This window comes from Fomitopsis serialis (assembly GCF_022376445.1).
Source record: "Fomitopsis serialis strain Sig1Antser10 chromosome Unknown B0H18scaffold_22, whole genome shotgun sequence".
NCBI classification, from domain to species: domain Eukaryota; kingdom Fungi; phylum Basidiomycota; class Agaricomycetes; order Polyporales; family Fomitopsidaceae; genus Fomitopsis; species Fomitopsis serialis.
The window spans coordinates 92,792-119,069 of record NW_025954982.1 but is presented as its reverse complement, the minus strand read 5'-3'; the positions used below and the strand labels follow the sequence as shown (position 1 = coordinate 119,069).

General features: G+C 54.0%; 9 protein-coding genes across 9 annotated transcripts; 3 read left to right on the top strand and 6 right to left on the bottom strand.

Moving 5' to 3' along the window:
* The first annotated feature begins 1,040 nt into the window (after nucleotides 1-1,040).
* B0H18DRAFT_999019 (uncharacterized protein) lies at nucleotides 1,041-2,439 on the top strand. The gene is made up of 3 exons (XM_048045529.1): nucleotides 1,041-1,356; nucleotides 1,410-1,681; nucleotides 1,737-2,439. The coding sequence occupies exons 1-3, from the start codon at nucleotides 1,185-1,187 to the stop codon at nucleotides 2,103-2,105; spliced, it is 813 nt and encodes a 270-aa protein (XP_047895030.1). The 5' UTR covers nucleotides 1,041-1,184; the 3' UTR covers nucleotides 2,106-2,439.
* Nucleotides 2,440-2,587: 148 nt separating this feature from the next.
* On the bottom strand, nucleotides 2,588-4,906 carry B0H18DRAFT_1094055 (cytochrome P450; the record flags this gene model as incomplete). The annotated part of the gene is made up of 11 exons (XM_048032368.1): nucleotides 2,588-2,929; nucleotides 2,989-3,214; nucleotides 3,271-3,445; nucleotides 3,513-3,629; nucleotides 3,694-3,835; nucleotides 3,893-3,989; nucleotides 4,064-4,147; nucleotides 4,204-4,378; nucleotides 4,470-4,598; nucleotides 4,657-4,767; nucleotides 4,823-4,906. 11 exons carry the CDS (start codon nucleotides 4,904-4,906, stop codon nucleotides 2,743-2,745), a joined length of 1,527 nt encoding a protein of 508 aa, XP_047895029.1. The 3' UTR covers nucleotides 2,588-2,742.
* A 1,657-nt stretch (nucleotides 4,907-6,563) lies between these two features.
* Nucleotides 6,564-9,157, top strand: B0H18DRAFT_999010 (GMC oxidoreductase; the record flags this gene model as incomplete). Its single annotated transcript, XM_048045528.1, has 9 exons — nucleotides 6,564-6,636; nucleotides 6,692-6,998; nucleotides 7,068-7,096; nucleotides 7,148-7,199; nucleotides 7,252-7,614; nucleotides 7,665-7,743; nucleotides 7,806-8,069; nucleotides 8,115-8,785; nucleotides 8,837-9,157. 8 exons carry the CDS (start codon nucleotides 6,564-6,566, stop codon nucleotides 8,739-8,741), a joined length of 1,794 nt encoding a protein of 597 aa, XP_047895028.1. The 3' UTR covers nucleotides 8,742-8,785; nucleotides 8,837-9,157.
* Nucleotides 8,830-10,733, bottom strand: B0H18DRAFT_231844 (uncharacterized protein). Its single transcript, XM_048037222.1, has 18 exons — nucleotides 10,576-10,733; nucleotides 10,507-10,516; nucleotides 10,425-10,442; nucleotides 10,339-10,364; nucleotides 10,254-10,279; nucleotides 10,168-10,202; nucleotides 10,090-10,114; nucleotides 10,028-10,039; nucleotides 9,958-9,973; nucleotides 9,859-9,904; nucleotides 9,705-9,805; nucleotides 9,583-9,645; nucleotides 9,499-9,526; nucleotides 9,382-9,439; nucleotides 9,293-9,317; nucleotides 9,079-9,235; nucleotides 8,960-9,026; nucleotides 8,830-8,898 (listed from the first exon to the last, which is right to left on the bottom strand). The coding sequence occupies exons 1-17, from the start codon at nucleotides 10,647-10,649 to the stop codon at nucleotides 8,979-8,981; spliced, it is 768 nt and encodes a 255-aa protein (XP_047895027.1). The 5' UTR covers nucleotides 10,650-10,733; the 3' UTR covers nucleotides 8,830-8,898; nucleotides 8,960-8,978.
* A 2,379-nt stretch (nucleotides 10,734-13,112) lies between these two features.
* On the top strand, nucleotides 13,113-15,869 carry B0H18DRAFT_999002 (major facilitator superfamily domain-containing protein). The gene is made up of 9 exons (XM_048045527.1): nucleotides 13,113-13,414; nucleotides 13,476-13,485; nucleotides 13,592-13,666; nucleotides 13,722-13,990; nucleotides 14,049-14,673; nucleotides 14,727-14,747; nucleotides 14,803-14,943; nucleotides 14,998-15,207; nucleotides 15,273-15,869. The coding sequence occupies exons 1-9, from the start codon at nucleotides 13,295-13,297 to the stop codon at nucleotides 15,644-15,646; spliced, it is 1,845 nt and encodes a 614-aa protein (XP_047895026.1). The 5' UTR covers nucleotides 13,113-13,294; the 3' UTR covers nucleotides 15,647-15,869.
* A 447-nt stretch (nucleotides 15,870-16,316) lies between these two features.
* Nucleotides 16,317-18,465, bottom strand: B0H18DRAFT_1117671 (Alpha/Beta hydrolase protein; the record flags this gene model as incomplete). The annotated part of the gene is made up of 14 exons (XM_048033630.1): nucleotides 16,317-16,376; nucleotides 16,436-16,587; nucleotides 16,646-16,653; nucleotides 16,709-16,857; nucleotides 16,914-16,994; nucleotides 17,049-17,341; nucleotides 17,392-17,463; nucleotides 17,519-17,540; nucleotides 17,596-17,697; nucleotides 17,753-17,881; nucleotides 17,945-17,999; nucleotides 18,055-18,113; nucleotides 18,168-18,271; nucleotides 18,330-18,465. 14 exons carry the CDS (start codon nucleotides 18,463-18,465, stop codon nucleotides 16,317-16,319), a joined length of 1,422 nt encoding a protein of 473 aa, XP_047895025.1.
* Nucleotides 18,466-18,651: 186 nt separating this feature from the next.
* B0H18DRAFT_231682 (Alpha/Beta hydrolase protein) lies at nucleotides 18,652-21,597 on the bottom strand. Its single transcript, XM_048037221.1, has 15 exons — nucleotides 21,127-21,597; nucleotides 20,974-21,077; nucleotides 20,849-20,907; nucleotides 20,744-20,798; nucleotides 20,547-20,675; nucleotides 20,388-20,489; nucleotides 20,313-20,334; nucleotides 20,191-20,262; nucleotides 20,060-20,141; nucleotides 19,791-20,001; nucleotides 19,459-19,724; nucleotides 19,388-19,408; nucleotides 19,320-19,327; nucleotides 19,139-19,268; nucleotides 18,652-19,074 (listed from the first exon to the last, which is right to left on the bottom strand). The coding sequence occupies exons 1-15, from the start codon at nucleotides 21,332-21,334 to the stop codon at nucleotides 19,002-19,004; spliced, it is 1,542 nt and encodes a 513-aa protein (XP_047895024.1). The 5' UTR covers nucleotides 21,335-21,597; the 3' UTR covers nucleotides 18,652-19,001.
* Nucleotides 21,598-21,599: 2 nt separating this feature from the next.
* B0H18DRAFT_998967 (SNO glutamine amidotransferase) lies at nucleotides 21,600-23,043 on the bottom strand. The gene is made up of 6 exons (XM_048045526.1): nucleotides 22,967-23,043; nucleotides 22,757-22,918; nucleotides 22,566-22,697; nucleotides 22,300-22,499; nucleotides 22,169-22,252; nucleotides 21,600-22,116 (listed from the first exon to the last, which is right to left on the bottom strand). The coding sequence occupies exons 2-6, from the start codon at nucleotides 22,800-22,802 to the stop codon at nucleotides 21,862-21,864; spliced, it is 717 nt and encodes a 238-aa protein (XP_047895023.1). The 5' UTR covers nucleotides 22,803-22,918; nucleotides 22,967-23,043; the 3' UTR covers nucleotides 21,600-21,861.
* A 568-nt stretch (nucleotides 23,044-23,611) lies between these two features.
* B0H18DRAFT_1094050 (uncharacterized protein) lies at nucleotides 23,612-25,358 on the bottom strand (the record flags this gene model as incomplete). Its single annotated transcript, XM_048032367.1, has 9 exons — nucleotides 25,352-25,358; nucleotides 25,187-25,301; nucleotides 24,928-25,105; nucleotides 24,592-24,862; nucleotides 24,522-24,537; nucleotides 24,345-24,434; nucleotides 24,213-24,287; nucleotides 24,022-24,150; nucleotides 23,612-23,868 (listed from the first exon to the last, which is right to left on the bottom strand). Exons 3-9 carry the CDS (start codon nucleotides 24,993-24,995, stop codon nucleotides 23,612-23,614), a joined length of 906 nt encoding a protein of 301 aa, XP_047895022.1. The 5' UTR covers nucleotides 24,996-25,105; nucleotides 25,187-25,301; nucleotides 25,352-25,358.
* Between the last annotated feature and the right edge of the window lie 920 nt (nucleotides 25,359-26,278).

The window sequence follows — 26,278 nt, the reverse complement described above, 5'->3', positions numbered from 1 at the left end:
AGGTCATCATGCAGAGTCATGTATGGCACGGTCGTGAAGCTTCAGCTTCGATACCCGCCTGCGAATCGCGGCCAACAATCATGCGATTCAGCAGAATGCCTGGGTCGGACGCCTGGACAGACAGGCTCGCCAAACTTTCCATGTACTGCCACGAGCCGCGCCCTCCAGTCGCGAACCCTCTCCCCCACTCCCTCTCACGGGTACCTATCCCTCGATGAGATGCAGTAAGCTAGAGCTGGCAAAAGGCTACAGCTTCACTTTTCCTGCGATGGCCACCGTACTTAGGGCGTTGTCGAAGTCCCGTGCAATAGTATGTGTTTCTTTCCGATGTACGGTTTTCCACCAGTTGGACGATGTCAGTTACTCATTCTTAGGCTACCTAGGACTCGGGCTTGCACTCTACGCGTCCAAATTTGTGGCTATGATTGAATTGTGCAATTGCAAGGCCACACAGTAAGGCAGACATATCAGTCTCCGATCGACCGTAGTAATCCGGACGAGAACTCACCCTTTCTTGTACATATGCTTGGCTGTACAGTCTTGCAGACAACTTCGCCATGGCCGAACTGAAGCATCGAGACGTCCAGAAGAGCTCGAGGAGACCTACACCAGTAGTGTGACTACTCATGGCATGTTGTCCCGCTGTCGTCGCGTCGTTGTGTTCATCTCATCCAAATAGCAACACTCGGTTCCGGCCACGCACCACCGACGAGGGGCGAGGACGACTCCGAGTAAACGAGTCACCACCGTGGTGTTGCGTGCCAACTTGAAATAGGGCACTATATTCGTCCCTCAGCGATCTTGAATTGGACACACTGCATAGCTCAAGATGACAATATTAGAGATACCGATAGGCAATCCGATGCGGTTGAGGCGCAGCTTCGAGATTCGAACCATATAACAGTGTACTGAGCGTAGTAGCCCCCGTTGCAGACCGTGACTTAGCTGGCAAGCAGGTAGCTTTGTGGCGACCGGACCGGCAGGTGCCGGCTACTGTGGGGAGGTGCGCCACACACGCGACGTTTCTTGCTTCCTCCCTCCGGCTGAACGAAGAACGCAGCTGCAGCACTACCAACAGCAGACTGTGACAACTGTCCTCTCTCATCATTGACGACTGAACTTCGCCGACTTCTGCTCTGCTGTCGCCGCAACGTTGTCGGATATCTTGGTGCCTTTCTATCAACATGTTCAAGTTCCACGCAGGCGCTTTTCGTGCTTTACAGGTCCAGGCCAGTGCACACTCGCTCAGGCAACCTGGGATACATCCCGGGACGACACTTGCACGACCTACAAGGGCTATCTCTCGTGCATTTGCATCTCTTGGCCGCACTCAGGTCCTCGAAAGACACGTGCACCGTGCGCGACTTTTCGTGTCTACCCCGTGCAATCCGGATGACCGTATGCAGCAGACCCTGCCCGAACATGCTTCGGTCGTCCTTGCGCTGCCTTCAGTAGCAGCGCCCCCTCTCGCGCAGCGAAAGATTCGTCCGTGCCGCTTGACGACGTGCCGATGGTGGAGAACCCGACGGCAGAGCAGACGCTTGACGTGTTCGAGGGCCTAGCCCGCACGCAGTCCCAGGATCTCGTCCCGGGACTGTACTCCGACCCGAGCCATTACTGCGCTGCGGTCGTGAGGAACACCATGATCATCGGGCATTTTCTCTCGACGGTCGACAAAGACGTACGTACTCCCTTCGACACCTTCCGCATGCATGCCTGATATGTGCGTACTGCAGGAGTTCCGCTCGGGCACAGATATCGCGCCTGAGTCGCCAATCGCTCGGGGGCGCGCTGCGCTCATGCTTACCGCGCGCACCGCGCACCGGTGGATGCAGGAGGCATTCCCGCCGCACTCGCCGCCTGCGGACCAAGACATCGCGGAGGCGATGATGTACTTCTCTATGAATGACCGCCTCATGGACGTCTACGAGGCGGGCGGTCCCGAGCCCGTCCCACAGTGGCAGGACATCTGCGACGTGATCTTGCTGGCGTACTTTCACGCGCTGCCCGCGCTGAAGAGGGTTGCGGGCCCGATGCCGGACAAGTTGGTCATTTATGATGCGGTGCTGTCGAAGAAGGACACTGGGGGCGAGGGTGGTGCTTAGGTATGCCTCCTGCGACAACTTTCGTGGTGTTGTGTGTGCCCAGTGTGACGGACTAGTATGTCAATACTGGTGTCTGATTATCCCGTACCGTGATAGACTGCTTTCCGTAGGATCATCTTGAGGTCATAGCGACGGGGGAGTCTTCCCCTGCTAAGATGGCACCCTGAGCTTTGCTGTCCGCCAGCTGACCTTGAATCTAGTCATCGCCTAGGAATGGGTTCACACATGACTCGATGGACGGAAGCTAGCGGCGCAGGGAGGCGCCGACTCCTAGTACATCAAGTCGCTGAGCAGGTCACACGTCTCCTGGCCCCGTTATTCGACCAATGAACCGTAGAAGCTGTTCGTTTGTATAGCGTTCAGTAGTAAGCCAGTACTACAAGAAGTCAGTGACACCCTGGCGTGATGAGAGCATTTACACGCCGTCTCCAGAACTTCGAGTCTACTTCAATTCGGGTCCTATCGAAGGCTGCCGTGCTTGTGTCGTCGTTCTGCGGGTTGCATGCCCCCCCAGACTTAGATTCGTGACTGTTATGTTACTACTTTACTCTGTGCCTGAGGCCTGAGTGTCCGTGATATACAAGCTCTCATCGTGACGCGTGGGATGCCACCTCCGGGTCTTTCCATGCTCTGTAAATCAACGCTTTGGCTGTCTCTCGCGGAAGAGCACCTTTGCCTTGCGATTAGGGATCATTGATGCGGATATCCACGTCGGCGGCGGTGTAGCGTGTGCAGCTACCCCGTCCAGGCTTCTGACGTCGTAAGTCATAACGACGTGCGCGAGTATCAGCTTGAGCATCGTCGCAGCGAAGAAGCGACCAGGACTAGCATATAACCCGCCCTGAGTATTCATCAACCATAGCCACTCTGCTGAGAGACGTACCACGCATGTCGACCATGCCCCCACAGCAGGTAATGGTCGCTTGTCTTGATCATGTGGTCTTTCCCTCCCCCATTTACGAAGCGCCAGGGGTCAAACACATCGGGATTTGCATAGTGTTCGCCATCAAAGTGGATAGGACGAGCCGCGGCAGCTAGGAAGGTGCCTTTTGGTATGAACGTCCCGTCCGAAATCGTATAATCCTGTACTGTTTTGCGGTTGATAGATACTATTGCCCGGTCATGAGTCAAAAATTCAGAGATTACGAGAACAGAGCTTACTTACTTGCACCCAAGCCAGTGACGCGCCCCACTTCCTTAAGGAAGCTGTCGACGAGGCACATGTTTCCAACCGCGGCCTTGCTCCAGCCGTCGGCTTGGACAACCCGATCGACTTCGTCCCGGAGAGATGCCGCGTGTTCCGGGTAGGCCGCCAGGTAGGATAAGCTATGGGTGAGTACCTACACAAGAATCTGGATCAGACGGAGCCGACAACAGTCGGATTCCAAACGGATCCAATAGACGCACAGTAGACGTCGTATGGAGTGCAGCGAAATTGACGACTAGCACTCGCAAAGCGAGTGCAGAGACAGTTCGCTCAGTGCTCTCCTGTGCACCTTCGATGAGCCATTGCAGCAGATCACTCTTGCAGAAGCATCCGGGAGAAATTCAGCACAGTCGCATAGGCATCTGCGAGAGAGACACTGACCGGGTTGTCTTCCTCGTCGTCTGCATAGTGTGGTTTCACATCCATGGCTGCACGCAGTAAGCGCTCCTTTATTATCGGTTCCAAGTGGTGGACAACACGATCAACACTCCTGGGGATATTCGTGCAGAATTTTGCAACAAATCTGCATATTGAGTTTGAGTGTCAACTTCAATGACGTGCAGCAGGACTAAAGACGTACGGCTTTAAAAATGAAGGGAATAACTTGATGAGAGTGCTCCCAACGACAACATCCATCGTAAATCCTTCGTTGACCGCTATGTAGTCGGGATCTCTGCCTACGTGAGCAGACATCATGTCACTTCAGTCGGATGGAGACCGTGAGATCCGGGACCAAGTTGAGAGTACATACACACTGGTAGACCGACAAATATGCGGTTGGCAGCCCGACATACGCTCTGGAAAGCTACATCCTTCAGGCCTATACTAACCCATTCTACGAACACGATAAAATGACTTGAGATGCAGCACAACGAGATAGTCAAGACTCACCATTCGAGTTACCAGAATCCGCAATTCGTATCTTGTCATTGAAAGTACACACAATCTCGTCCCGTAGATCGTCAATTATCCGTGGAACGTTACGCATGAGTCGTGTACGGAGGACTCGGATGTGATAGGGATCTCGCGCGATGTTCGGGCCTAGGGTGTATGGAATCTGCACCAGCTGTCCATTGCCAGGCCTAATCAGTATTAATTTTTTCGAAATGTCGATGTTTCCCCTCGCTATATGGATCGTCTGAGACAACTGAACTCACGTCAATTGCGGCGGCAGAGAACGACACGACATCTTCTGGAGCCCGCGCAAGCTCCTCTACGGCTGCTGGGGATGTGACGAGAACACACCAGTAGCCAAGTTCTGCGTACTTGAAGCAGTGATTTTTGTACTGATGCTTATCATTGGTCAGCTGTTCCAGAATTGAGTGGCTTAAACAGGCCGTGCACCTTTGCGTAGCCGTCTTGTATGATGTTGGCTGCATCTACGAGGGATCGTATGGCGCCGATGTAAGAGAAGATCGGGAGTGAGGGCCCGCCAACGGTGGGAATGTCGGACATCTGGAAGAGAGCAGTGAATAAACAGGGTCATCCTCGGAAAGGGGGGATGGCCTACACAACGATGACGATCGGAGAACACACGGACGAGATACAACAGGCCACAAGCAATAGACGCGTAAGTTGCAAGCAGGAGAGACATCTTGTCAGCAAGCCGGCTCTATGCTGTAGGAAATGAGAAACAGTGCGTTCATGAGCACTCTCACTGTATCTTTATACAACTCGTAGTATCCACGCGGGTGACGCCAGGAAGCCTCTGGAGCTTAGTGCACAGTACCTGGAGCGGTCCCCCGTACCAATGCCCTGTATACGGCTAAACAACTGCCGGAAAGCATCGCGCGGCGCCATACTAGACGGGATACGGTGGTATCATGTTGCGGTGATTATGTGTTCTTGACTTGATGGCTAGTCAGCGTTAGCGTGTTCGAAATAGAGTCGCTAGGCCGCCGGGCGACGACGGCGTCACGGTGTGGGTGAAACAGAGAAGACATGGCTGTTCCGACGACCTATGCAGTTGAACTTTGTTCATTTGACACATCGCGCGACCATACTCTGGACCCTTTCTCGAAGCACGGCTGGTAGAACCGCGCAGACGTTAGGAGCGGGCAGGACCACCTATATACTCACCTATATCGGAAGGCTGAGTTCTGCGAACTATCAGTTCAATCGTGAACTATGACGTAGCAGGCTGTAGGGGGCCCCTATGCTTACTGCGAAACATCTACGTCGCCAATCTGCTCTGCCGCGGCACGGTGATCACGCATATCGTCCGACGTCGTACTAATAAGCCAGACGTACCAGTCTGAGTCTTTCGCATAGGGTTTTCTGTTACATATCCATCAATAATGAGGCATCTATGATGCGCACGCCAGTCAACCATGGACAAAACGACATAGAGGTCGCTCCGAAACGTCGGACAGTTCTGTCACTTGTGGTACCGTACCCACTTGAAGTGTACAACTAGAGTTCGATCGCGCTGTGGTATCGGCACATCATCATCTCTGAAATACACCTGCGGATGTCAGCTTGCTAGGCACACCTGTCAGAAGATATTTCCGCACCAAATGCGAAGGTGTCACAGAACTTGAAACAACCGTACTTACTACACGTCGACCCGGACTCGGACAAGTCGGATGCCGCTGCCTGCGAGGGCTATGATTGGGCAGTACGTGATCCCGATGTGCAATCGGGAGCGCGATCTGGCTGCTGATTCTGGCATCATCTAGGTCACCGCCCGACTCGAAGGCGTCGAGGAGAAGTCACTTTTCTCCTCCTCCTGCGCTGGCACGACCGCGACAGACCGACATCGATGCTTTCCCAACTACATTACACGAGCCATGTAGAGCGTGTGGCAACACTATTGTGTGGAGAAGCAGCATACTATGCTACCGAAACCCTGCGGCAATGCCAGAGACGACTCTTCAAATCGACCTTCAAGTTGGTCGACCCTCAATCCTCAGGCTGAGGCTGGCCCAGTCCAAAATTTAACTGGTTTGAAGAAGGCGATTCTATGCTTGTGGATCAACGACTAGGCTGGAGGAGCACCACGATGTCTCGTCTTACTCTGTCGTAGATAGGTACCAAGGCGAGAAACAGCATAACATATGGACTTCGACCTTAAATAGTCAACGGCGTCTGAGGCCTGCTTCGCAACCACCGCCCGTGCTTTCCACACGTTTCACAGCCATGTTACCCCCGAGTTGGCCGCGGCACACTGTAAGTACCTGTATTCCCTTTTTGCCGCTTTATACCTTGCCCATGTATCTCACAGAGGCCCCTCGTTACTTGTAGACGTCAACATGGGGCTTTTCACGACGTATCCGACTACGCGACCCCGGGACCTCGCCGGCACTTACGACTACATCATTGTTGGTGAGCTTCTACGATTCACCTCTTATTGTCTTCCTCTCATCCGCCCACATTGCAGGAGGGGGAACTGCTGCATGCGTGCTCGCAAACCGTCTCAGCGAGGACGAGTCCGTGTCGGTGCTCGTAGTCGAACGCGGCGATGTCAAAGACGGCTTTATCTCTCGCGTACCCCTCTTGTCTTCTCACTTTGCGTCTGACGGGTCACGCTCGCGCCTCTGGGAATCTACGCCCCAGGCGCACGTTAACGATCGCGTCTTTCAGATGGCTGCAGGTTGCTCGCTGGGAGGCTCGTCGAAGATCAATGCAATGCTATACACCCGTGGCCTCCCCGGCGAGTACAATTCGTGGAGCCAAGCGGGCCGGAAGTGATGGGGCTACGATGAGATGCAGCCGTATTTCGTTAAGTCAGAGACCGACCTTGATCAGGATCCCAGCAAGGCTTCGGACTTTCATGGTGTTGCAGGTACTGTGTTCGCGACATTCATGGACGTAGAATTCTCACCCGAATATTCAGGCGAATGGCAAAACCGTTCTTTCCAGCCCTACTTCTGGAAGAACACGCCGTAGTGAGCAGCACGTTGAGCCGCCACACACATGCGTACTGATACTTGTCTTAAGCATTATCGAAGGAGCGACGGCTATGGGCATTCCCTACGTAGACGATCTCAATTCGCCGCTACATTCGTCTTTCGGCTGTGCCAAGATGCACTACTCCCTCGATCGCTGGGGTCGTCGAAGCTCCGCGTTCTCCGCATTTCTGCCCGCGCAATTGGTCAAAGAACGCCGACGTCGGTTGCACATCTGTGTCCGCACCCTTGTCCTCAAGATCGATATCCACGAAACGTCGTCCGGAGTGTTGAAGGCGGGAGGAGTGTTTCTCCAGTCCCTCGGCGAGAAATTCCCGTCGCGGTACATAGGAGTGCGGAGAGAAGTCATCTTGTGTGCGGGCGCTCTCTCCTCTCCTCAGATCCTCATGCTCAGGTCAGTGTTGCGCGTGTTGCTATGAGCTTGCTTGGTGATGTTGGAGCCAGTGGTGTTGGCCCTGCAGATCACTTAGCTCGACACGGCATTCCCATACTCAAGGACCTGCCTGGAGTAGGCTCGCATCTGGTGAGCTTGCGATTGTACGTAATCTCCCCGCTTTTCGTACTGACTGATGTTCTGGCCTGCAGCAAGATCATTTGGGTGCCGCGCCTCAATATCGCGTTCCTCTGCGGGACTCCATCATCAAGCTGAAACTACAGCCGTGGATCACCATCATTCAGCTGCTCATGTACATTTTCTTCGGCGTGGGGATGATGCTCGGAAACGTCCTCGACGTGTCGATCTTCATGCAGTCACGCTTGTTCGATGGCAAGTACAACGCCGTGGTCAACTCCGAGGAAGACAGAGATGCCTCGCTCCCGGAGAACGTTCCAGACGTCGAAGTTATGGCTGTGAGTGAACAGAGCATCTGAAGCGGCACGTGCTGACTGGTATAGATCGTGGCGCGCGACATGTCTGCGTCTGTTTCCGAGAGACAACCCGCGCAGATCGACCGCCGACGCGGGAAGAGCGATGTCTCCTATACCAGCGATGCCTCAAAATCCACGCGCGACGGAGGATTGGGCTTCCTAGCAGTCAACCTCCGACCGACGTCCCTGGGAACGGTGCGCCTCTTCTCGAGCGACCCCAAGGAAGACCCGGTCATCGATCCCAACTATCTGTCGACGGACCACGACAGGGAGGTCATGCGCAAAAGCGTCCGGTTCCCTATGCAGCTGAAGGAGAAGATGGCGGCACGCGGATATCCCATCACTGACTTCAGGATTCCTGCAGGTGACTCCGACGAAGAGGTGGACGAGTTTGTCCGACAGGTTTGCGAAACGACGTATAATTATTCGTCGACCTGCCGGATGGCCCCCGAATATGATGGACCGCGCCCCGGGGGTGTCGTCGACGACCGTCTCTGCGTTCACGGAGTGCAAGGTCTGCGTGTTGCCGATGCCAGCGTCTTCCCCCATATCCTCAGCACCCATCTTGCTGCGCCTGTTGTTGCCGTGGCGCAGAAGTGTGCTGATATGATCAACGAGAACCGGGCTGCCGAGGCACTGAATGGGAGGCACTGAGTGATTGTGACGAGGTTTATTCAGCCTCTGAAGGTTGTCTGAAGGTATCTACATGTCCCTGCATACAGACGAACTACATCTCAACATGCGCCAAGCATTGCTACTTTGTGCACTCAGTCCACGGTGAAACATGAAGGCTAATCACCGGCGGGAGGTACTATTGGAGTTTGATCAAGTTAGTGCATTGAGGGTCACCAAGCGACTGTCACCTCACGCACCAGTTGTTCTGATGAGTCGTCAAACCACCGAGCCACATTGTTCACATGTAAGGATAGTGGATTTTGACTGAAAATTCATGAATGAGATATCGCTTTACACATTCATCGGTTTGATTCACCTTGATCGCGGACATGATCATGTCATCCGTGTCGTCAGCCGACGATGGCGGAGGGTCTCTAGCATGCAACACGAGTGCTGGCAATTCTCCAGCCCGGTGGATACTTAGTAGAGCGTCAGGAAGGCTTTTCCCGTGGATACTCTGTCGTAAATTGAGGCTGTCATGTTCGAGTATTAGCTATCGTGACATGAAGATATATAATATGGTACTCAACGTGACCATACAAGTATTGACGTAAGCTAGTCAGCGATGCGTAGGTACAAGTGAGCTGTACTGCAAGCATAAAATTGGTGCTCAACACACCTTTGGTGATGAGCATTTCGAACACTAGAAAAGCGAGGCATGTAGGTGCTACCTCATACTACGTGTCGCAAGTATTGTGTCAAGAGATGTTACAGTCAACTAAAGGAGTAGACTCACTGCGATAAGTTCCGCGCCGTTCAAGACGCTTTCCGTGATATCACTTCGTCAGTGGGTTTCATGAATGGATATGGTGCTGCATACGCGGGTATGATACCAGTGGTAATGATGTAGCAAAGTGTCAACGCATTAATCATCCTTTCGGTGCTGTTCGCCTGTGCAGTGAGTTCCACCAGCCCATAAAGCATTGCGAGCTCGTACTGCACCTGGGAATGCCTGTTCGACTTCGGTATAGCTGATAGCTTATAGTGGTAGATATCATGACGTCGGCCGTTACAGTCAGGCTGATTATTACACTGTCGATCCACTGAAGCGCCGGGTGTGACCATCGTGGTCGACATATGGGAAAGGCAAACACACATTGAAACTGGCTTCTTCTAGTATAGCAAACGAGGTACTCCTGATTCTGTTCCAAAAGCTGAGTAGAGTAACTGACCTTTTCTGGATCCCATGACTTACTGTCGCACAGTGGCATCTAATATAGGTCATTCATGTAACTGTCGCGAACAATCAAAGCGAGGAGACTCACAACAACCGAGTGCTATGGTATCGGGGTTAAGACTTGTAAGTAATATTCCCAATCCTACTCACCTAAACCGGCAACAGAAAGGACAGTCTTGTTTGATGAGCCAAGCTGTCCAGTGTAACAGTAGGAGAGGGACAACATACAATGACAACAGATAGCGGAGCAAAGCGTTTGTTCACTGATGGGGTAGTAGTGAGTTGTGTACCCAAACGCTGAAGGCAGGGCGTACATGTCCAGATTCGATAAGCCAGGAACCTTTCGGTGTCGTTATATCTCGGTTTCCTTTTGAACAAATGGGTCTCAAATCGACGTACCCATGAACGATGACAGCTACAATGCTCTGTTGACGTGCATAGTTCAGTACACGGCTTGCCATTCTTAATCGTGACACAGTACTCACAGCTACTATTGGTTCCGACTGAAGAGGATACATCAGAATTTAGTAAGGAGAACACTGGCATCAGCACTGAGCAGAGGCATACCCCGAGAACTCTAAGGAGATCATATATTAGCCTTCGTGATATCTCATAGAAAGGGTGTATCGGACGCACTTGTTGATGTGCAAAAGTGCGAGTACGTCCATGAAGTCAGTGATCAGGTACGTGTACGCCGCATAGCACATCATAGCAGTTGATGCAGAATCCAACACCCTAAGATGCTTTCAGTATATTGTATGCAGACAATAGCAGATAATCCAAGTCGGTATGGCTGACCACAGCGTGAGAACCTTGGAACGCGCATCAGCTCTGCCGCAATTTCTCTGTTAAAGGCCTCATACCAGAAGCTTGAAGAAGATGTTGTCGCGCGGATAGGTAGCATACTGTTGGATTGTACTAAGTGAGTATACATATTCTATCAAAAGGACCACTTACGTAGTAGATGGTTTGCATTAGTGTTACTCCATAGAAACTAGGGAAATAAACAGTGATTATGAGGTGTTCAGATGACTGTGAGGATGGGACGACCGTGACATACATAGAACTGAGCACAATCGCAATGAACATTACCCCCATAGTAGGGTTGAGATCGATGAAAGAGGTCATTGCACTCGACAAGTCTGAACACGGGAAGGACGACTAGACCTGTATTCAGTGCGCGCATTATAAGCAAAACGGCGATCACACTCGACACTGTTGAAGTTTCGCGGGTTTCTCAGGACTCACAACAAGGAAGCTTACTAGCCTGCCATCCAGCCTGAGATGTAGAGTAGCCGGATCTTCGGCGCAGTCACTATGAGCTTCGTTGTTCAAGTCACATTCGAATGCGGTGATGACTCCGAGTCTTATCTGTCACCGTGTCACCATCAGAACGGCGGACCGAGAGGTGAAGCAGTTGTGACAGATTGAACCATACAAACAGCTTACCATGTCATCTCGAATTGAACAAATATGTCCGGAATGGACCTGGATCCATCGCACTCAAGGCACGCAACGTTCGGGTTGTGACTTCGTTTGCTACCGCCCGAGCACTCCGGACTCAGTGGCATGTTCCTTGAGGACGCCCTTCCTCTCTGTCGAGGTCCTGTCTTAGTCTAAGGAAGACTGGCGGCATGTCCATAACCGCTCTTGTATGGTCGGCGACGGAGAATAGCGGCTGGAGCCCGACAGTGGAGCTCGTCGGATGCCCTCGCCGCACAGCGGCACAATTGCTTCGCAACATCCCCAGACCCGGTCAGCCATAGTACACGCAGAGCCGTGCGATCGCGGTAGATCCTGAGCAGCATGGACAGCCTGAGAGCAATCCTCGTAAGATGGATGGCTTACAAGTTGGTCGTACAGTCTTTACTTACCTCCTACCGGGTCGCTGTCCGGGTGAACCTTCGATGAGACAACTGCTGTGCGCCGCCGCACACACTTGGATGCCTGGGAACGAGAATTTACATATGTAGATGGGCCTCGGATGGGCCTGTCTAAAGATGCCAGATGGACAGAGCGAGGTCAGAAAAGATATAATATCATTGATATGAGGGTTGGATAGACATCATCTCCGAGTCATTCACACGAAGGCTAATAAAATCATTCGGCGTTTCAATGCACTGACATCTGTCGCTGACTGCAAGGGACAGTTCTAAGTTAACTGATGTGCACCCCCAGAACCAATACAAGCAGCGACTTTCATCTTCACGAACATTCCGGACCCCGGTAAGTACCATCGTGGAACTAGTACTCATAGAACATCTGTCACTCGACTATGATCTTGCTATGATCATCTCTCCAGCATGTTTAGAGCGCACAGGCGTTCGATGGACGCAATGCAGCGACACCGGCGGCCCATGTCCGCACTGGCAGTGTTCTACCAGTGTTATCTTCAAGAGACACCGCGATTCTTGTGCAACCTTCTGGTCATTCCGGACAGACATCACTGCATCGAAGTAATACGTAATAACCCCCTGGGGGTGAATGTGCCGCACAGAGACATGTCAATCGTGTTGAGGGATATAATGACTATCGAAAGTGATTAGACAATGCTCTAAGCTGTACTGTCCAGTAATGGAGCGTAGAGGTATCATTGGGCGCATTGTCCTTGTACTTCGGTGCCCCTCCGATCGAGACGTAGCGTTCTCTGTTACGCTTGCGAAGTCGCGCTCCTTGGTAAGCTTGTGGCCCGTGTGTGATGTTGTATCGCTGTCGCGAGCCTCAAGTTTGCTCTGTTTATGAACGAGTTGGCTCGTTGAGCGTGAAGGTGGTGCTGTCGTGTGCGTACCAGGGCATAAAGTGTCAGTAAATACGCGCGTCGTCGCTGTGGAAAATTACGTACCCTCGAGGTCTGTGAGGATTATATCGCAATCCTCATCTGGACCGGAGTGTGCGCGGCTTAGTACTTTCGAGCTCAATCTCACTCGAGGTCGCCAGGTCCAATATCCCTCGTGTCGTGAAGCTTGATGACCCTGCATTCCGTAGCCCCAGAATACGCATGCTGGAGTGCTGTACTGAAGAGACCCGCGCAACGCCGCGCGCTGTAGTAGGCTGCCGCTAATGACAAAAGTAGAGAACGATCATACTCGAGGCGGGTGGATCGATCGCGTGACCGTATATCGCGGAGGGGCTGCAGCCAATGAGGGGAGGACGGGATGAAGCGCGCTCCTTCCGCGCTATGATTGCCACCGCCGCCCGCGGCTGGGACGCGCCGTTGCAGTGAACATGCCACCGTCCTATCTCACTCTGTCGTCCGCGACTTCCTCCTCCTCCTCCTCCTCTTCCTCCTCGTCGCCGCATGTCTGCCGCTTACTTTGCCCTCTAAGCTTGTCCTGACGAGCTACTGCGAAACGCTATGCATACTACCGCACACCACGCGCACGGGCACGCACCGCCTCCAGGCCTCTTCAGTGCGACGCGACTAGCAAGCTTCACGACGTGTATACTAGTCGCACTTGCGTCTGGTACCAACTATGTGCGTCCGTCGTTAGCGATGTATGGCGGATGCGGGAGTGGTGGCTAACTGATTGGTTCAGGTCTTCTCTGGTGAGTCTCGTTTCGTAGTTTTCGCCTCACGATGCAACGGCGTCCGCGTCGTGCATGCATACGTCGTGTATACATGCAGCTAGTCTGACACCATGGTCCCTTTCAGCCTATGCCCCTCAACTAGGCTCGCGACTCGGGTTGACCCACACACAGCTCAATGTCATAGGATTATCAGGCAATAGTCAGTACTTGTTACGTGCTCAATATCCTTAAGCTGACACGCATCTTACCGCCAGTTGGTGTGTATGGCTCCGCACCCCTCTGGGGACGAATAGTCGACACACGCGGCCCGCGAGGGCTCTTCATCATGGGTTTCTTCGCGCTCCTCGTCGGCTACCTTGGTATTCGCCACTACTACGACCGAGGATTGCCAGATGGGTCGAGCACACTGAGCACGCTGAGTATATGCCTCCTCGCTGCGTTCAGCTTCCTCACTGGAATCGGCGGGAATGGCGGCTTGGCGGGCGCTATGAATTCGACCGCGAAGAGCTGGCCTGACCGGATGGCAAGCTATCCTCCCTTCCTCTGGGACCCTAGCTGACCATGCTTGTATCGTCGTGCAGCGCGGTTCGATGAATGGCGTCGTAATCTCTGGCTTCGGTCTCTCCGCGTTCCTATTCTCCACGATTGCACACGTCGCGTTCCCGGGCAACACCTCCGACTTCCTGCTCATCCTCGCCGTGGGCACGGCGCTCCCCATGGTCCTCGGCTTCCTCGTCGTCCGGGCGATCCCCCTTCCGCACGCCACTGCGGGCATCGAAGAAGAGGCTTTCGAGCCCTCCTCTGCCCACGCGCACGCGCCCCGGCCGGCGCCGTCCGTGGCGATCGCGTCGCCTGCGCTGTTCAGGGATGATACGAGCCGCACGCATCTGCTCTCGTCGTACCACCACTACCACGACGAGACTGAAGACGGGGACGCCGCGGAGGAGGCCGACGAGCTGATCCCGGGGTATACCTCACACGGCGCGGTCGCGTCGGACTATTTTGTGCCTGCGAACACGGAGAGCGTGGCACTGAGCCCGACGCGGAGCCAGGGGCGCTCGCGGAGCAGGAGCGCGTTCTCTGGGCGGAGGGGAAGCGCGAGGAGCTATGCGACGCCGGTGGTGGGCTTAGAGCCGCCGAATGTGCATGGGAAGGGTTTATTCCTGGATATCGACTTTTGGGTGATGTTCAGCATCACTGCGCTGCGTGAGTGTTCAGGTGTTTATCGTGACTGAAAGGCTGAGCTAATCGGTGATTAGTGGCGGGTACTGGGCTGATGTGTAGGTTTGCTTTCGCGGGGCATCGACATGGCGATGTCTGACGGGGGTTGTACAGACATCAACAACGTCGGCTCGATATCTCAGGCGCTATTTGCGACGGGTAACCCTGACTATGACGAGTCCAAAGCGGGGCAATGGCAAGCGACGCAAGTGTCCATCGTCAGCGTCACGAACTGCGCCGGCCGGTTCTTCGTCGGTATGCCCCATCCCTATCGGTTCACGCCCTGCTAACACAGCATCCTCTGCGCAGGCATGGTCGCAGACTTTGTACGCAACTACCTCCAGCGCCCCCGCTCGTTCTGCATCACCGTCGTCGCAGCGATCTTCATCGTCTCGCAGGTGACGTGCTACTACGTCTCGACGGTCGAGAACCTGTGGAGGGCGAGCGCTCTCCTCGGGCTGGCGTACGGGTGCATGTTCGGGTTGTTCCCGACGATCTGCATCGAGTGGTTCGGGCTGCGTAAGTGCTCGCGTGCATAGTGAACTACGTGTGGTTGTGCTGATGCCGGTGGGATCGCCTGTCAGCACACTTCTCGGAGAACTGGGGCTTCGTCTCGCTCGCGCCCATGCTCGGCTCTAACATCTTCTCCCTCGCCTTCGGGCGCAACCTCGACGCCCACGCACCGCACGCGCCAGAGTCGTCCTCCGCAGCCTCCTCTTCACCGAGCCCGCGAGGCATCCTCGACCTCGCGCGCCGCGCAGGCCTGCCGGGCGCCACGCAGTGCTTGGAGGGCCGTGCGTGCTACAGGGATAGTTTGAAGGTCACGATTGCGGCGTGTTTTGTTGCGCTAGGGCTCGCGATGTACTCTGGATGGAGGGACCGGAGGAAGCAGGTGAGGGTCGCGTTGAGGGTGGAGGGCCCGGGGGCGGAGGTGGTTTGGGAGGAGGAAGAGGAATAGGTGGAGGTAGCGGGTTCTTGGGATGTGTGACATATGGCATAGACTCAAGTGTGCCGGTGCGTAGGCCTCGAGGAGGGCAAAAGATTGTGTTACCTGGATTTGTAGAGGTCGTAGTAGACTTGTATGTATGCTGCTGTAGATATCTCGTTCAGGACTATGTATAGTAAGTAGCATGGTGGTGAGGTTGGTTTCGCGACAAAATGAGTGTCTTAGAATGCACGAATTGCAGAACGTGATCGTGTGCGACTCGAGTAGGTCGAGTAGGCGGAGGAACGGTCTTCGGCTGGTGCGCATTGCGTTGCCCCAAGCGCGGCGGTGACTCTCCTGGCATTACCTCCGTACACCAGGCTCTCATGTCCGCAGCTCTTTGTACTCATCACCGTGCGTATCAAGTGTATCCATGGGTCCAAAGAGGAGCAACTCCCTTGAGGTACGTAAAGTTGTAAGATCGTTCAAAGTCCTAGAATCTGAAGCGACTTAGAGGTGGTCAGGCAACGTATGGGATAAACGAAGCGCAAGCAAGGGCTCGGAGAGATTGTAGAATTGCACTCAGCGCCCGCGAACGCTGGGATATCAGGTAAAGTTCAACATTAACGGCATTCAGCGGTACGGCGGCCCAGATAATCTAAGTCTTGGAGCTGGGACGCTCCTAATATATAGGTGTGGTGTCCTACACCGCGGATACATTCGCCCGGAAACCCATCAGATACTCCATGATCTGGTATGCAGCCTGAGTGAGGCCATACTCAGCAGTTCTTCCACGCATCTGCAGCAAAATGAAGCACGTACCACGGGCGAGAACTCGGGCACCATATGCCCACTCAACGCAACTTCGACGTAGGCCAGACCGCGCTCGTAGTGCGCGTTGCCGAGTGCGCCGACGCCCTCGACGACGAAGCTGTCGTTCGTGATGGATGTTTGGAAGCCTTGCAGTCCGTCCCCTGAGATGATGCACTGGTCACTTCTTGACGCACAGTAGAAATGAACGATCGAGCTTACATGTCATACTGCGATGTGGACAATGTCAGTGTTATCATGGGTCCTCAGGTGAGTAGCACGTACTTCTGAATCGCAATCCTCGCTCCGTCGGCCATAAGAAGGTAATCCGCAAGTCCTTGCACAATAACGGAGCGCTCGCTCTTCTGGATGATGTTGGGCAGCACGGTGAACGCAGACGGAAGACTGGTATCACCGTCGCCGGCAAAAACTGCCTCGGTACTGCATACAGTCCAGTTGACGTCCATTGGCGCGTTAATGGCCGCCTGACGTCGTCCCTTGCGAAGTAAGGTGTTGTTTGTATCTCGAAGAACGAGCCCGGGAAACCAAGTATGTCGAATGGCACGGGCCACTAGGGAAGAAACGTTCAGCTCAGCCGTCTGAGGCTGTACGTCGTGTGCTTTACCGTGTCAAAAATGCGGTAGACATTGAAAGCCGGGTTGACCTTCAGTGCCGCAGAGAAGATTGTCTCCCATATATCACATCCTTCGACGGGGTATATGCTTCCTCCTGGCAACGGGAGCAGTCCCGTCGGAGGATAGGTAACGTACTGCTCCATGTAGCCGGAATAATTGCATGCTGCGGCCTTCGCGTCGAGCTGGCTCATATATGACTGGTTGAAGGCGAAGACATTCTGATACTTGTGCACAAAGTCCATCGCAGGGATATCAGCTTGGACAACGTTCCAAGAAATGACCGCTGTAGGCAGCACTGTCAGTGACATACTGGGTAAAGGAGAGGGCGCGCACGGTCTGATATCCAGAAGCCTGTCATGTTGAGGTCGAGGGCGTCGGGGTTCTCATAGATGTAATTGGTAATGTCTGTCGCACAGAAATCGTAAAGCGGCGATTTAGGAAACATGTGAACTCTGCTCACAAGGAACGTACATCCCAGCGTACTGCGGCGCGCAAAATGAGTTAGATGCTCTAACAGATCACAGTCATCGTGCTCACGCTCTCTCCCGTCGTGTAGAAGTTGTTTCCTTTGAGCTCGGAGAAGACCTCCAGGAACTGTTGGAGGAAGCCAACAAGCTGCTCGGCCAACTGGTCCTCGTTCTACAAGCAATGCGCGTCAGTGTTCCTGTCGCAAACGGCGATGCGAAGCTGTCACCTCTATATCTGGAGTACCCTGAGAGAAGCCGGTACCGACCGGCTGATCAATGAACAAGATACTCGATAGATTCGTCCAGCTGTGCTCGTTGGAATGTGGTATCGCCCGACCTATTTCCCACGAGATCGGCTGTACAAGTCGTGTCAACTGACTAGCTGGAACTCTATCACTACAGCTATTCAGTCCACCTACACCGACTTCTTGCAGCAAGCCCTGCATGGACGAACATCCAGGCCCCCCGTTTATCCTACGCAAGACAACATCTGACCAAAAGCGTTGACTCGTAGCACTTCGGAACGCACCAGAGAATCAAGTCATCTAGACTACCTTGAGGGCCTGGAGGGAAATACCAGAAGAATAACTGAAATTGAATGCTTTCACATATGTAGCGACGCATATACCTGAGCACACTAACCTGTCTTGTTTCGTTCGTGTTGTTGCTAATTGGTAGCAGACCGGCCCAACTTGGCCCGATATCCCAGGTGATTTCAGGCAGGCTCGAACCATCGACGTAGAACTCTATGTACAGCGCGATGAGATGATGCAGCATTCCCCGCCAAAGCAATCACAGACGTACCAGAAGCCTGTGGGTTCGAGAAAGTGATGTTCTGCACTGTCCCAGGACCACCAGCGACATCCGAACGAGATTGCAGCACCCAGTCTTCCGCTACTTGCTCCCGGTGCTGACGTAGCTTATGATATATATTCTGCATCCTCGAACCGGCATCTACTCCTATAGAAAAGGCTGTGAGGGCTGCTAACGCAGCGATTGGCAGCGATTGCCACAACATAAGTAACGATGACTGTAAGAAGAAAAGGAGTGTGAGATCGCAAAGGAATGGCGGGGGTCAATGCACGAGGGTCGCATAGAGCTTTGCTTTTACGTGTGTTCGACCATGAGTGGACGCATCTGGAGATCAGCTTCGCTGCGCATGATGCGCTACGCTTCCTTCGGCTCTTTGATGGGGATGTCGGTACTTGCCCTGATGCGGTGAGACAAGTTGCGGGGCGGCCACGGGCTCCGGAGGAGGGGCGGAACTTGACGTTGCCAACTTGCTGCAACTCGTCCGAGTCGTCGGCCATCACAGAAGTCGTCGCTGCAGCGCGATGAGAGACGCTTGCTGTGAACACTCATACAGCCCAGGTTATCATGCACTCTGCTCTCGTGTTCACTCACAAAACTGCTTCGCTTATCATATATGGACACAGCACAAGAGTGTCTCGGGGCGGTCATATTGGCATGCCGGAGCTACGGAGTGTCTCTGAATCCCATCAAATACTGCATGATCTGGAGAGCAGCGACGGGCGAGAATTGGGGTACCCTAAATGGTGACCACGCAGCTGAGTTATTCTACTCGGCGGACTGAGGGGACACGAAGCACTCACATGTGTCCCGACAGCGCGACTTCGAAGTATGTCAGACCCCGCTCGGAGTGGACGGTTCCGAGCGCGCCCATGCCGTCCACGATGAAGCTGTCGTTTTGGATCGGCGTCTGGAAGCCTTGCAGGCCATTCCCTTCGGAACACGGTTAGATGGTGACCAACTGTCATGATATCATGCACTTACAAGTCATGCTGAAATACAAAGGAGGTTAGCCTCATCTGAACGGAAGAGGAATGTTACGGATAACCCACTTTTGGATAGCAATCCTCGTCCTGAGGGCATAGGTCAGTTTCGCGCACTATTTCCGACCCACCGTACGCACCCGTCTGCGATCAGAATGAAGTCCGCCAGTCCGTGCACGATCACTGCTCTTTCACTCCTCTCAATGACGCTTGGAAGCACCGACAGTGCCGGTGGAAGGCTATTGTCGCCATTCGGGAAGACGTTGATATCCGAGCACTCAGTCCAGTCCACGTATGAAGGGGCGTGGATCGCGGCCTTGACATCGTCGCGGTTGAAGTATAGAGGCGACACTTGCGTCTGAGGGAAGGAGCCAGGGAAGCCGAGGACGTCCCACAAGATCGGGTACTTCATCGGTCATCCGTGAGCTGCTCGTTCGTGCAGGAATGGAGTGTGGTAGAGATTGCCACTTACCGTGTCGAAGATACGGTAGATGTCGAAGGCGGGATTGACCAACAGCGCTGCATCAAAGATCGCGTCCCAGACGTCGCATCCGTCGTCGGACTCGACGCTTGACCCTGGAAGAGGCAGAAGGCCCTGAGGCGGGTAGGTCACGTATTTTTCCATGTACCCGGTGTAGTTGCATGCGGCGGCCGTTTGATCGAGGTACGCCATGAATGTCTGGCTGCCCAACCAACGCACCGTGAGATGACATCAACTGCGGCGGGCGGGGATCAACGCACTTAAACGCAAACACGTTCAGATACTTGTTGACGAAGGCGACAGCTGGGATTTCCTCTTGCACGACGTCCCACGAAACCGAGGCTAACAAGGACTCAGTTAGTCATCAACATAGCATAGTCGCTGAACGTACGATCAGATATCCAAAAGCCCTTGAGAGGGACGGGAACCGAGTCCGGGTTGTCGTAGATGTAATTGGCGATGTCTGTGACGGTCAGAGCCTGACCTCATGAGGAGACCAATGGGTTCACACACAAGGGATATAGGTTCCCGCATACTGTCACACGTGAAGATGAGAGACCTAGCAGGATCATGCAGCGATACACTTACGCTTTCGCCAGTCAAGTAGAAGTTCTTGCCCTTGAGCTCGGAGAAAACTTCAAAGAATTGTTGGAAGAAGCCAACCAGCTGCTCCGCGAGCTCATCCTCGTTCTGCATGCAGACCCATCTCAGCCTAGCACATCACACCGCTCAAAGCGATACACGCACGTCGATATCCGGCGTACCCTGCGAAAAGCCCGTGCCGACAGGCTGCTCGACGTACAGGATGCTAGATAAGTTGGTCCAGCTATACTCGTTCGGTATCGCCTTAGCCTGTCCCGGCGACCAGTTGAGAGGCTGCCATGTGCGCGAGCCAGCATGATCAGTCAAGACGCCCATGATCGACATGGCTAGCGCTTACTTACGCCGTTCTCTTGCAACAAACCTTCGAGGGAGGAGCATCCCGGCCCGCCATTCGTCCTTCAGGGAATTGAGTAGCTCGTTCAGACACCAGTGAAAGAGAGGAGTACCAGAATATCAAGTCGTCCGAGCTACCCTCAGGACCGGGCGGGAAGAACCAGAAGAAGAGCTGTACAACGGGGGTGAACGACCATCGTGTGCGAGCGCCCGAATCGCATAGCTCATAGACGCGCACCTGTCTGCTTTCATCCGTTTTGTTGCTGATGGGCAACAGACCCGCCCAGCTAGGACCGACGTCCCAATCGACAAGCGGGATGGTTGCGCCATCGACGTAGAACTCTGGTCTACAGTCAGCTTAATCCCGGGCACACGACATTTATTTGCTCACCAGATGCACGGGGGTTCGTGAATGTGATGTTCTTCACCGTCCCTGGTCCTCCGCTGCTCGACTCCGCGCGACGGTATGGGCCGAGCCTCTTCACCGCTTCCTCCTGTCTTGCCCATAAATCCGCCTTGGTGAACGTTCGCCTCGCCTCGACATGGGGAGCTGTCAGTACAGCGAGAGCAGTTATCACTTGCAGGAGTGCCGAGAACATGTCGATGGGGACGCTGCGGTCGGCGACGTGCACCACAATGCTCACGAACGCTATAAGTAGTCCAGAGACGTGGCGCGCGTCTCGGGGGAATTACGAGACCTTCCTCGGGAATATCAAGCTTTGCGACGATATGACGGATGACATCGCCCGAGCAGAGCCGAGTAGGAGTCAGGACACCTGTAGGCTATAGGGCTTCAAATCCCCTTCTCAAGCCATATGGAAAGGGCCTCGCGTGGGATCCTTATCGCGCGTCTGCTTCAAAGGTTTTTCATTGACTATTCATGTCGAGCGTCGCCAGACGGATGGAAGCATGTGTTGCGCCACAAATAGCGAGGAACAAAAACAGTATCCGGGCCAAATCCGGGCGGTCTAGCATTAGTATGTACGGGATAGATGTCTAGAGCAAGGGGTAGCCTGTGGATACATATGCAGCGATACATAGATTGATACGTACACGTAGATGGGTGATGTCGCTCGTGGCTCCGTCCGTCTAGGGGCCGAGTCTATGCCAGTGACACTCTAGGTTGTTACGATAGCGAGGGCAGGACGCACTGCCGGATGAAGTACTCGTGGAAACGATCGTCCTTCGTCAGCTCGGGATGGAATGTCGTGAGCAGGTGGCGTCCCTGCCGGAGGGCAACGATGGTCCGTGGGTCGTTCGGATCGGTATTGCCCGCGTCTAGGGGAATGGTTGTTTGGTTATGGGGGAGCAGACTCGCAGACAGGCGAGAAACGACCTCGATGGGAGGGTCGTTCGATGAGGGGTCGAGAGAGAGGACGACCTTTCGATCGAACGTGAGATGCCAGGTATGAAACAGCGAGGTAAGGACGTACAGGGGCGCGAATGAAGACACCATGAAATGGCCGGTCAGAGTCACGCAGGCCATCGACTGTCAACGGTGCCTCGAAGGATTCCACCTAAAGAACATAAGCACCTGATAGGGCTGAAAAAAGAGGTTGCGCACCTGAGACCCGAAACCATTCCTCATGATCGTGACAGACACTCCCCCAAGCAGCTCCTGCCCGCCCTTCTTGGTACCCTCGGCCGCCTGCGCTAGCAGTATCGCGCCAGCACATGTTCCCCACACCGGCTTTGTCTTCACAAAATCTCGAAGGGGGGCCAACAGGCCAGCTAGCCGTGCAAGCAGTGCAATAGTGGTCGACTCTGAGAATGCACACGACCATTTCGTCAAGGCTCGCCACGCAGATACTGCCGCATATACCGACGTACCTCCGCCGGGAATGATGAGGGCATCGCACTTCGCCAAGTCCTCTGGTGTTCGAACTTGCACGATGTGTATCCGTCGCCTCAGTGATACTTTCTGGAGGGTGGCCTGGTGCTCGACGAATGCACCTTGCAGGGCTATGTCAGACGTCAGCTGACGATCCCTCCATGCTAGCACTCACGCCGAGCACACTCACCAAGGATCCCGACGGTGACCACCTCTCGGTGCGTTGACGACTGCATTATCCCTGAGCTAGGTGGCGGTCAAGATGAAGGTGTCTGTCGTTGGCTGTATGTCGAGTCATTTTTCGTGGGGCTTCCTCCAGGCTCCTATGGCCACCACGGCGCAAGTTTGAAAACTCCGTTTTTCAGAAACAAAAAAGGGTTCAGGGACACATGCGGCGTACTGTAACAGTATGAAATGAACACTCGTGCCGAAAAAATGCATGACAGGAGATGGTGGTCGACGACCAATATGTACGCGCGCCGGGCGCTCGATTGAACCTGACTTGAACGCTCTTGAACGGCGCCGTTTTGTAATTAAGTAGTTCAATTCCGCAATAAAAAGAACTTATCATTGTGCAACATCCTAGTCGGCCCTTCTCAAGTCTGCGCCTGTCTGCGCACTACATCCTAATTGCTTTCATAAACAGACAGCAGATGGGCTTCTACCCAAGCGTTCGCCTTGCGCTCATGACAATCACTGAACGTTTGGACGCTCCTGACAAGAATTGATCCGACTCCGACCCGGCGTCGCGGTATGTATCGATGAAGAACTCAGTACTCCCTCAGTACTGATATGAGTACGTCGCGTCGACGCCTTCGAACGTACCTGCAGCAGTGGCTGACTGAGACTTTCATGGTGAAGGCTTTATGAACTCAGGATATGCTCAAATGCCCCGTCTAACATTACACTAGCACTCTATGGGATCGACCGTGATAGTACTTGACTAACCCTCTCGGCGGGACGCACTGATGTACATCTCGCAGATGAAGTTATACCATGCCTCATGCATGACCACACGGGGCTTCCTGCAGATCAGTACGCAGGTTCACAGCCGCGTCACCGACCAGACCAACTGCCAGAACTTCGCGCCCCTCGGCAGCACGACACCGGGGGGAGTCTCCAGTTCCTTCAATTCCGCCTTCACCGCCACCGTCCCTTTATCAAAGATCTCGCCATCCCATAGCTCCTTCCAGCTCTGCGGGCAGTGGCAGAACATGGGCAGCGGGTCGCCGTTAGGCATGGTAGCGCCCTTGATGAGGCCTTTCTCTATGCCACCGACGTGCCAGCCGAAGATCATAGCTCCTGGTATGGGTGCGAGCAGCCCCGCGAGTGCGCGCGCCAGTTAGCGCTACTTCTCCTCCGTGAAGAGGTGGAAGAGCATGGATGCGTGGATGGCGGCAAGGCGGCCCGCAAGGGGCGTGAGCGACGTCAGAGAAGACGGTTCGGGCGGCGGACTATCGGGAGGTGCGTAAACCGGTGGCGAGGGATCCAGGAATGCAGGGTTCAGAACATCGCCTTGGAGGAAAGGGACCGGGAAGCCCTCGGGAGAGTCCTTGAAGAGACGGTATCCGAGGTGCCAGAATTCTAGACCCAGGAGACATCGTTAACATGCTTCTTGACATCCGCCTTTCGATGCGTAGACTCACCGCCCTGCAGGTCGGTACCTATGCAGTTCTTGGCAGGGAAACCATCTTCGACGGCCTTCCTGATGTCGTTCCCGACTGCGTCCGACGCACCATCTAAGCTTCCACATGATATACGAATGACGAGACACTTACAGCAACAGCCGACATCCATGAAGAATGCGTTGTCATGCTCTCTACCAACCTTCAAGAATTGATCATATGCAGGGTGACGAGCTATCTTCACTCTGTAAGATGGGTACCAGTAAGCGATCAGTAATCGTCTGTCAGTGGATCAATCAATGTACTTCGTGAAGGAAAACCATCGTATACATATGTACGGGAAGACCTGCCACCCTTGTCAAGCCCGTCGTCGGACGAGAGCACCTATGGGAGGACACACCTCATAAGCTTCGTGTTGCACTTGCACGATGTGCTCCTTAAGCACGGTTTCGTCATGGATGCCCGTCTTCTGCTTGTAGAAGGTAATCTCGTCGGCATCGAGATGGTAGAGCTTATCGTCGAGTGGTGCAGCGATCACCGCGTGCAGCTTATTCATCTCGGCGTTGGGCGACATCTTGCGGGTGACGAACCGGGCAAGGCTTGAGTCAGTGCAGAGGGGTGCGCTAGCTTTTATGCGGTCCGAGTCCACGCTTGCCGCCAATATTGATGCACTGCACATCCTCGCGGGAAGACGACGGTGTCAGTGACATACAACTGCCATCCGATTGACACGTACAGGTGGGGGCCAATGAAGTCCTGAAGCTTCATGGTCAGTTTCCACTCCACTGGCAGGTCGCTCGGCATGCCAGCGCGGCGTTGATAAATGAATTTGAGTGCTTCTTCGGATCGAGTTGCATACCCATATATATCGATCTCGCATCAGTAACTTCCCAGTAGGTAAAAGTGACAGTGAGCTAGAGTGAATGGCCGCAGGATGACCAAGGCAGCGGATCCGCATGAGTACGCATATAGCACGGTATCCGTGATGCTCGCACCGTGTGGCTCTCTATTCGCCCCAAGCTTCACTAGTTACATACCTGTTGAAGACAAACCCCGATTGAGGCAGTGACTTGTGGCATCCGCATGCTAGTACGCCCTTCTAGCTGAAGGCTAAGTTTGATCGGTGAGCTAGAGTAAAAATAATGCAGAGCGCGGCGCACAGCGATGTGGCACGAAGACTCCTTGACATGACATATCACCACCGAATGCATCCTTCAGCCTGAGGGGCTCGGACTCGACCCTTACTGAGAAGGTTTCACACGAATCCCGGCCCTATGGCAGTTAGGGAATAGGTCGAGGACATCATGATGCTAGCCGTCGTGAATCATCACATATGGGATGACGCCTCCTCTGTAGGCGAAGACCTCAGAGCCCCTGTTGTCGTTGACGAGGTCCTTTGATGAACAATATGCTCGCGCCCCAGTGGTGCCATGCAACACGGCTCATATATCGCCGATAGTCAATATGCATCCTGAGGATTTAGTCAGTCCTTAGTAGTGGCAACGGAAAACCGAGCAGTTGTGTAAGGCACAGCTCACCGGTTGTACCTCTGCGATCGCGAGGCTTTGACCGGAATCATGTCCATCGAACGGAGGGCGTACGAGCGAAGCATGTACCCCAATCTACAATGAACACGTTTTTGACCTGCATCTCATGCATCTAACCTAGATAGTGACTATGCACGCACCAAGGTCAGCCTTATGTGACACAACTCTCGAGTCCTGACTAACAGATACGCAAGCGAACTTGTCTGCATATGCCAAGGCGAACGAAGGCGTTGATCATAGGGATTTCTGGCTTGCGAAAACGATGGTTTATACGCTCAATCATGACGCGGTATCACTGAAGGGGCTTCATCGGCTACCGGCTAAGTTTGAACAGGTACCCAGTTTTCATAAGGACTACTTACCGCTTCACTCGGAGCTGCAGGCCTATAGGACACACATATATGCACCCGTGGTCTATGCTGTACAAGCTCTGTCGTGTCCGCCTGAGGGCCATCACATCCGCGACATGTAGGAAGGTGGATCGTGCCCGTCCGGTCTACATGCATACGTCTCCTCGAGCTGTGAACCGACAGGTATGGG

What these genes read in the sequence shown, in the direction of transcription:
- B0H18DRAFT_999019 (XM_048045529.1), top strand. Translation starts at nt 1,185, where the DNA reads ATGTTCAAGTTCCACGCAGGCGCTTTTCGTGCTTTACAGGTCCAGGCC. An exon ending in CCTCGAAAGACACGTGCACC is followed by an intron (nt 1,357 to 1,409) that starts GTGCGCGACTTT and finishes CGTATGCAGCAG; the next exon opens with ACCCTGCCCGAACATGCTTC. An exon ending in TCTCGACGGTCGACAAAGAC is followed by an intron (nt 1,682 to 1,736) that starts GTACGTACTCCC and finishes TGCGTACTGCAG; the next exon opens with GAGTTCCGCTCGGGCACAGA.
- B0H18DRAFT_231844 (XM_048037222.1), bottom strand. Translation starts at nt 10,649, where the DNA reads ATGATGTGCTATGCGGCGTACACGTACCTGATCACTGACTTCATGGAC. An exon ending in GGCTTATCGAATCTGGACAT is followed by an intron (nt 10,203 to 10,253) that starts GTACGCCCTGCC and finishes CTACCCCATCAG; the next exon opens with TGAACAAACGCTTTGCTCCG. An exon ending in CGAAATGCTCATCACCAAAG is followed by an intron (nt 9,318 to 9,381) that starts GTGTGTTGAGCA and finishes ATCGCTGACTAG; the next exon opens with CTTACGTCAATACTTGTATG.
- B0H18DRAFT_999002 (XM_048045527.1), top strand. Translation starts at nt 13,295, where the DNA reads ATGCATACTACCGCACACCACGCGCACGGGCACGCACCGCCTCCAGGC. An exon ending in GGCGGGTACTGGGCTGATGT is followed by an intron (nt 14,748 to 14,802) that starts GTAGGTTTGCTT and finishes GGGGTTGTACAG; the next exon opens with ACATCAACAACGTCGGCTCG. An exon ending in CATCGAGTGGTTCGGGCTGC is followed by an intron (nt 15,208 to 15,272) that starts GTAAGTGCTCGC and finishes ATCGCCTGTCAG; the next exon opens with CACACTTCTCGGAGAACTGG.
- B0H18DRAFT_231682 (XM_048037221.1), bottom strand. Translation starts at nt 21,334, where the DNA reads ATGTTCTCGGCACTCCTGCAAGTGATAACTGCTCTCGCTGTACTGACA. An exon ending in GTTTGTTGCAAGAGAACGGC is followed by an intron (nt 20,676 to 20,743) that starts GTAAGTAAGCGC and finishes CGCACATGGCAG; the next exon opens with CCTCTCAACTGGTCGCCGGG. An exon ending in GTCGCGCTGTCGGGACACAT is followed by an intron (nt 19,075 to 19,138) that starts GTGAGTGCTTCG and finishes GTCACCATTTAG; the next exon opens with GGTACCCCAATTCTCGCCCG.
- B0H18DRAFT_998967 (XM_048045526.1), bottom strand. Translation starts at nt 22,802, where the DNA reads ATGCAGTCGTCAACGCACCGAGAGGTGGTCACCGTCGGGATCCTTG. An exon ending in GGTCACCGTCGGGATCCTTG is followed by an intron (nt 22,698 to 22,756) that starts GTGAGTGTGCTC and finishes CGTCTGACATAG; the next exon opens with CCCTGCAAGGTGCATTCGTC. An exon ending in CCTCATCATTCCCGGCGGAG is followed by an intron (nt 22,500 to 22,565) that starts GTACGTCGGTAT and finishes GTGCATTCTCAG; the next exon opens with AGTCGACCACTATTGCACTG.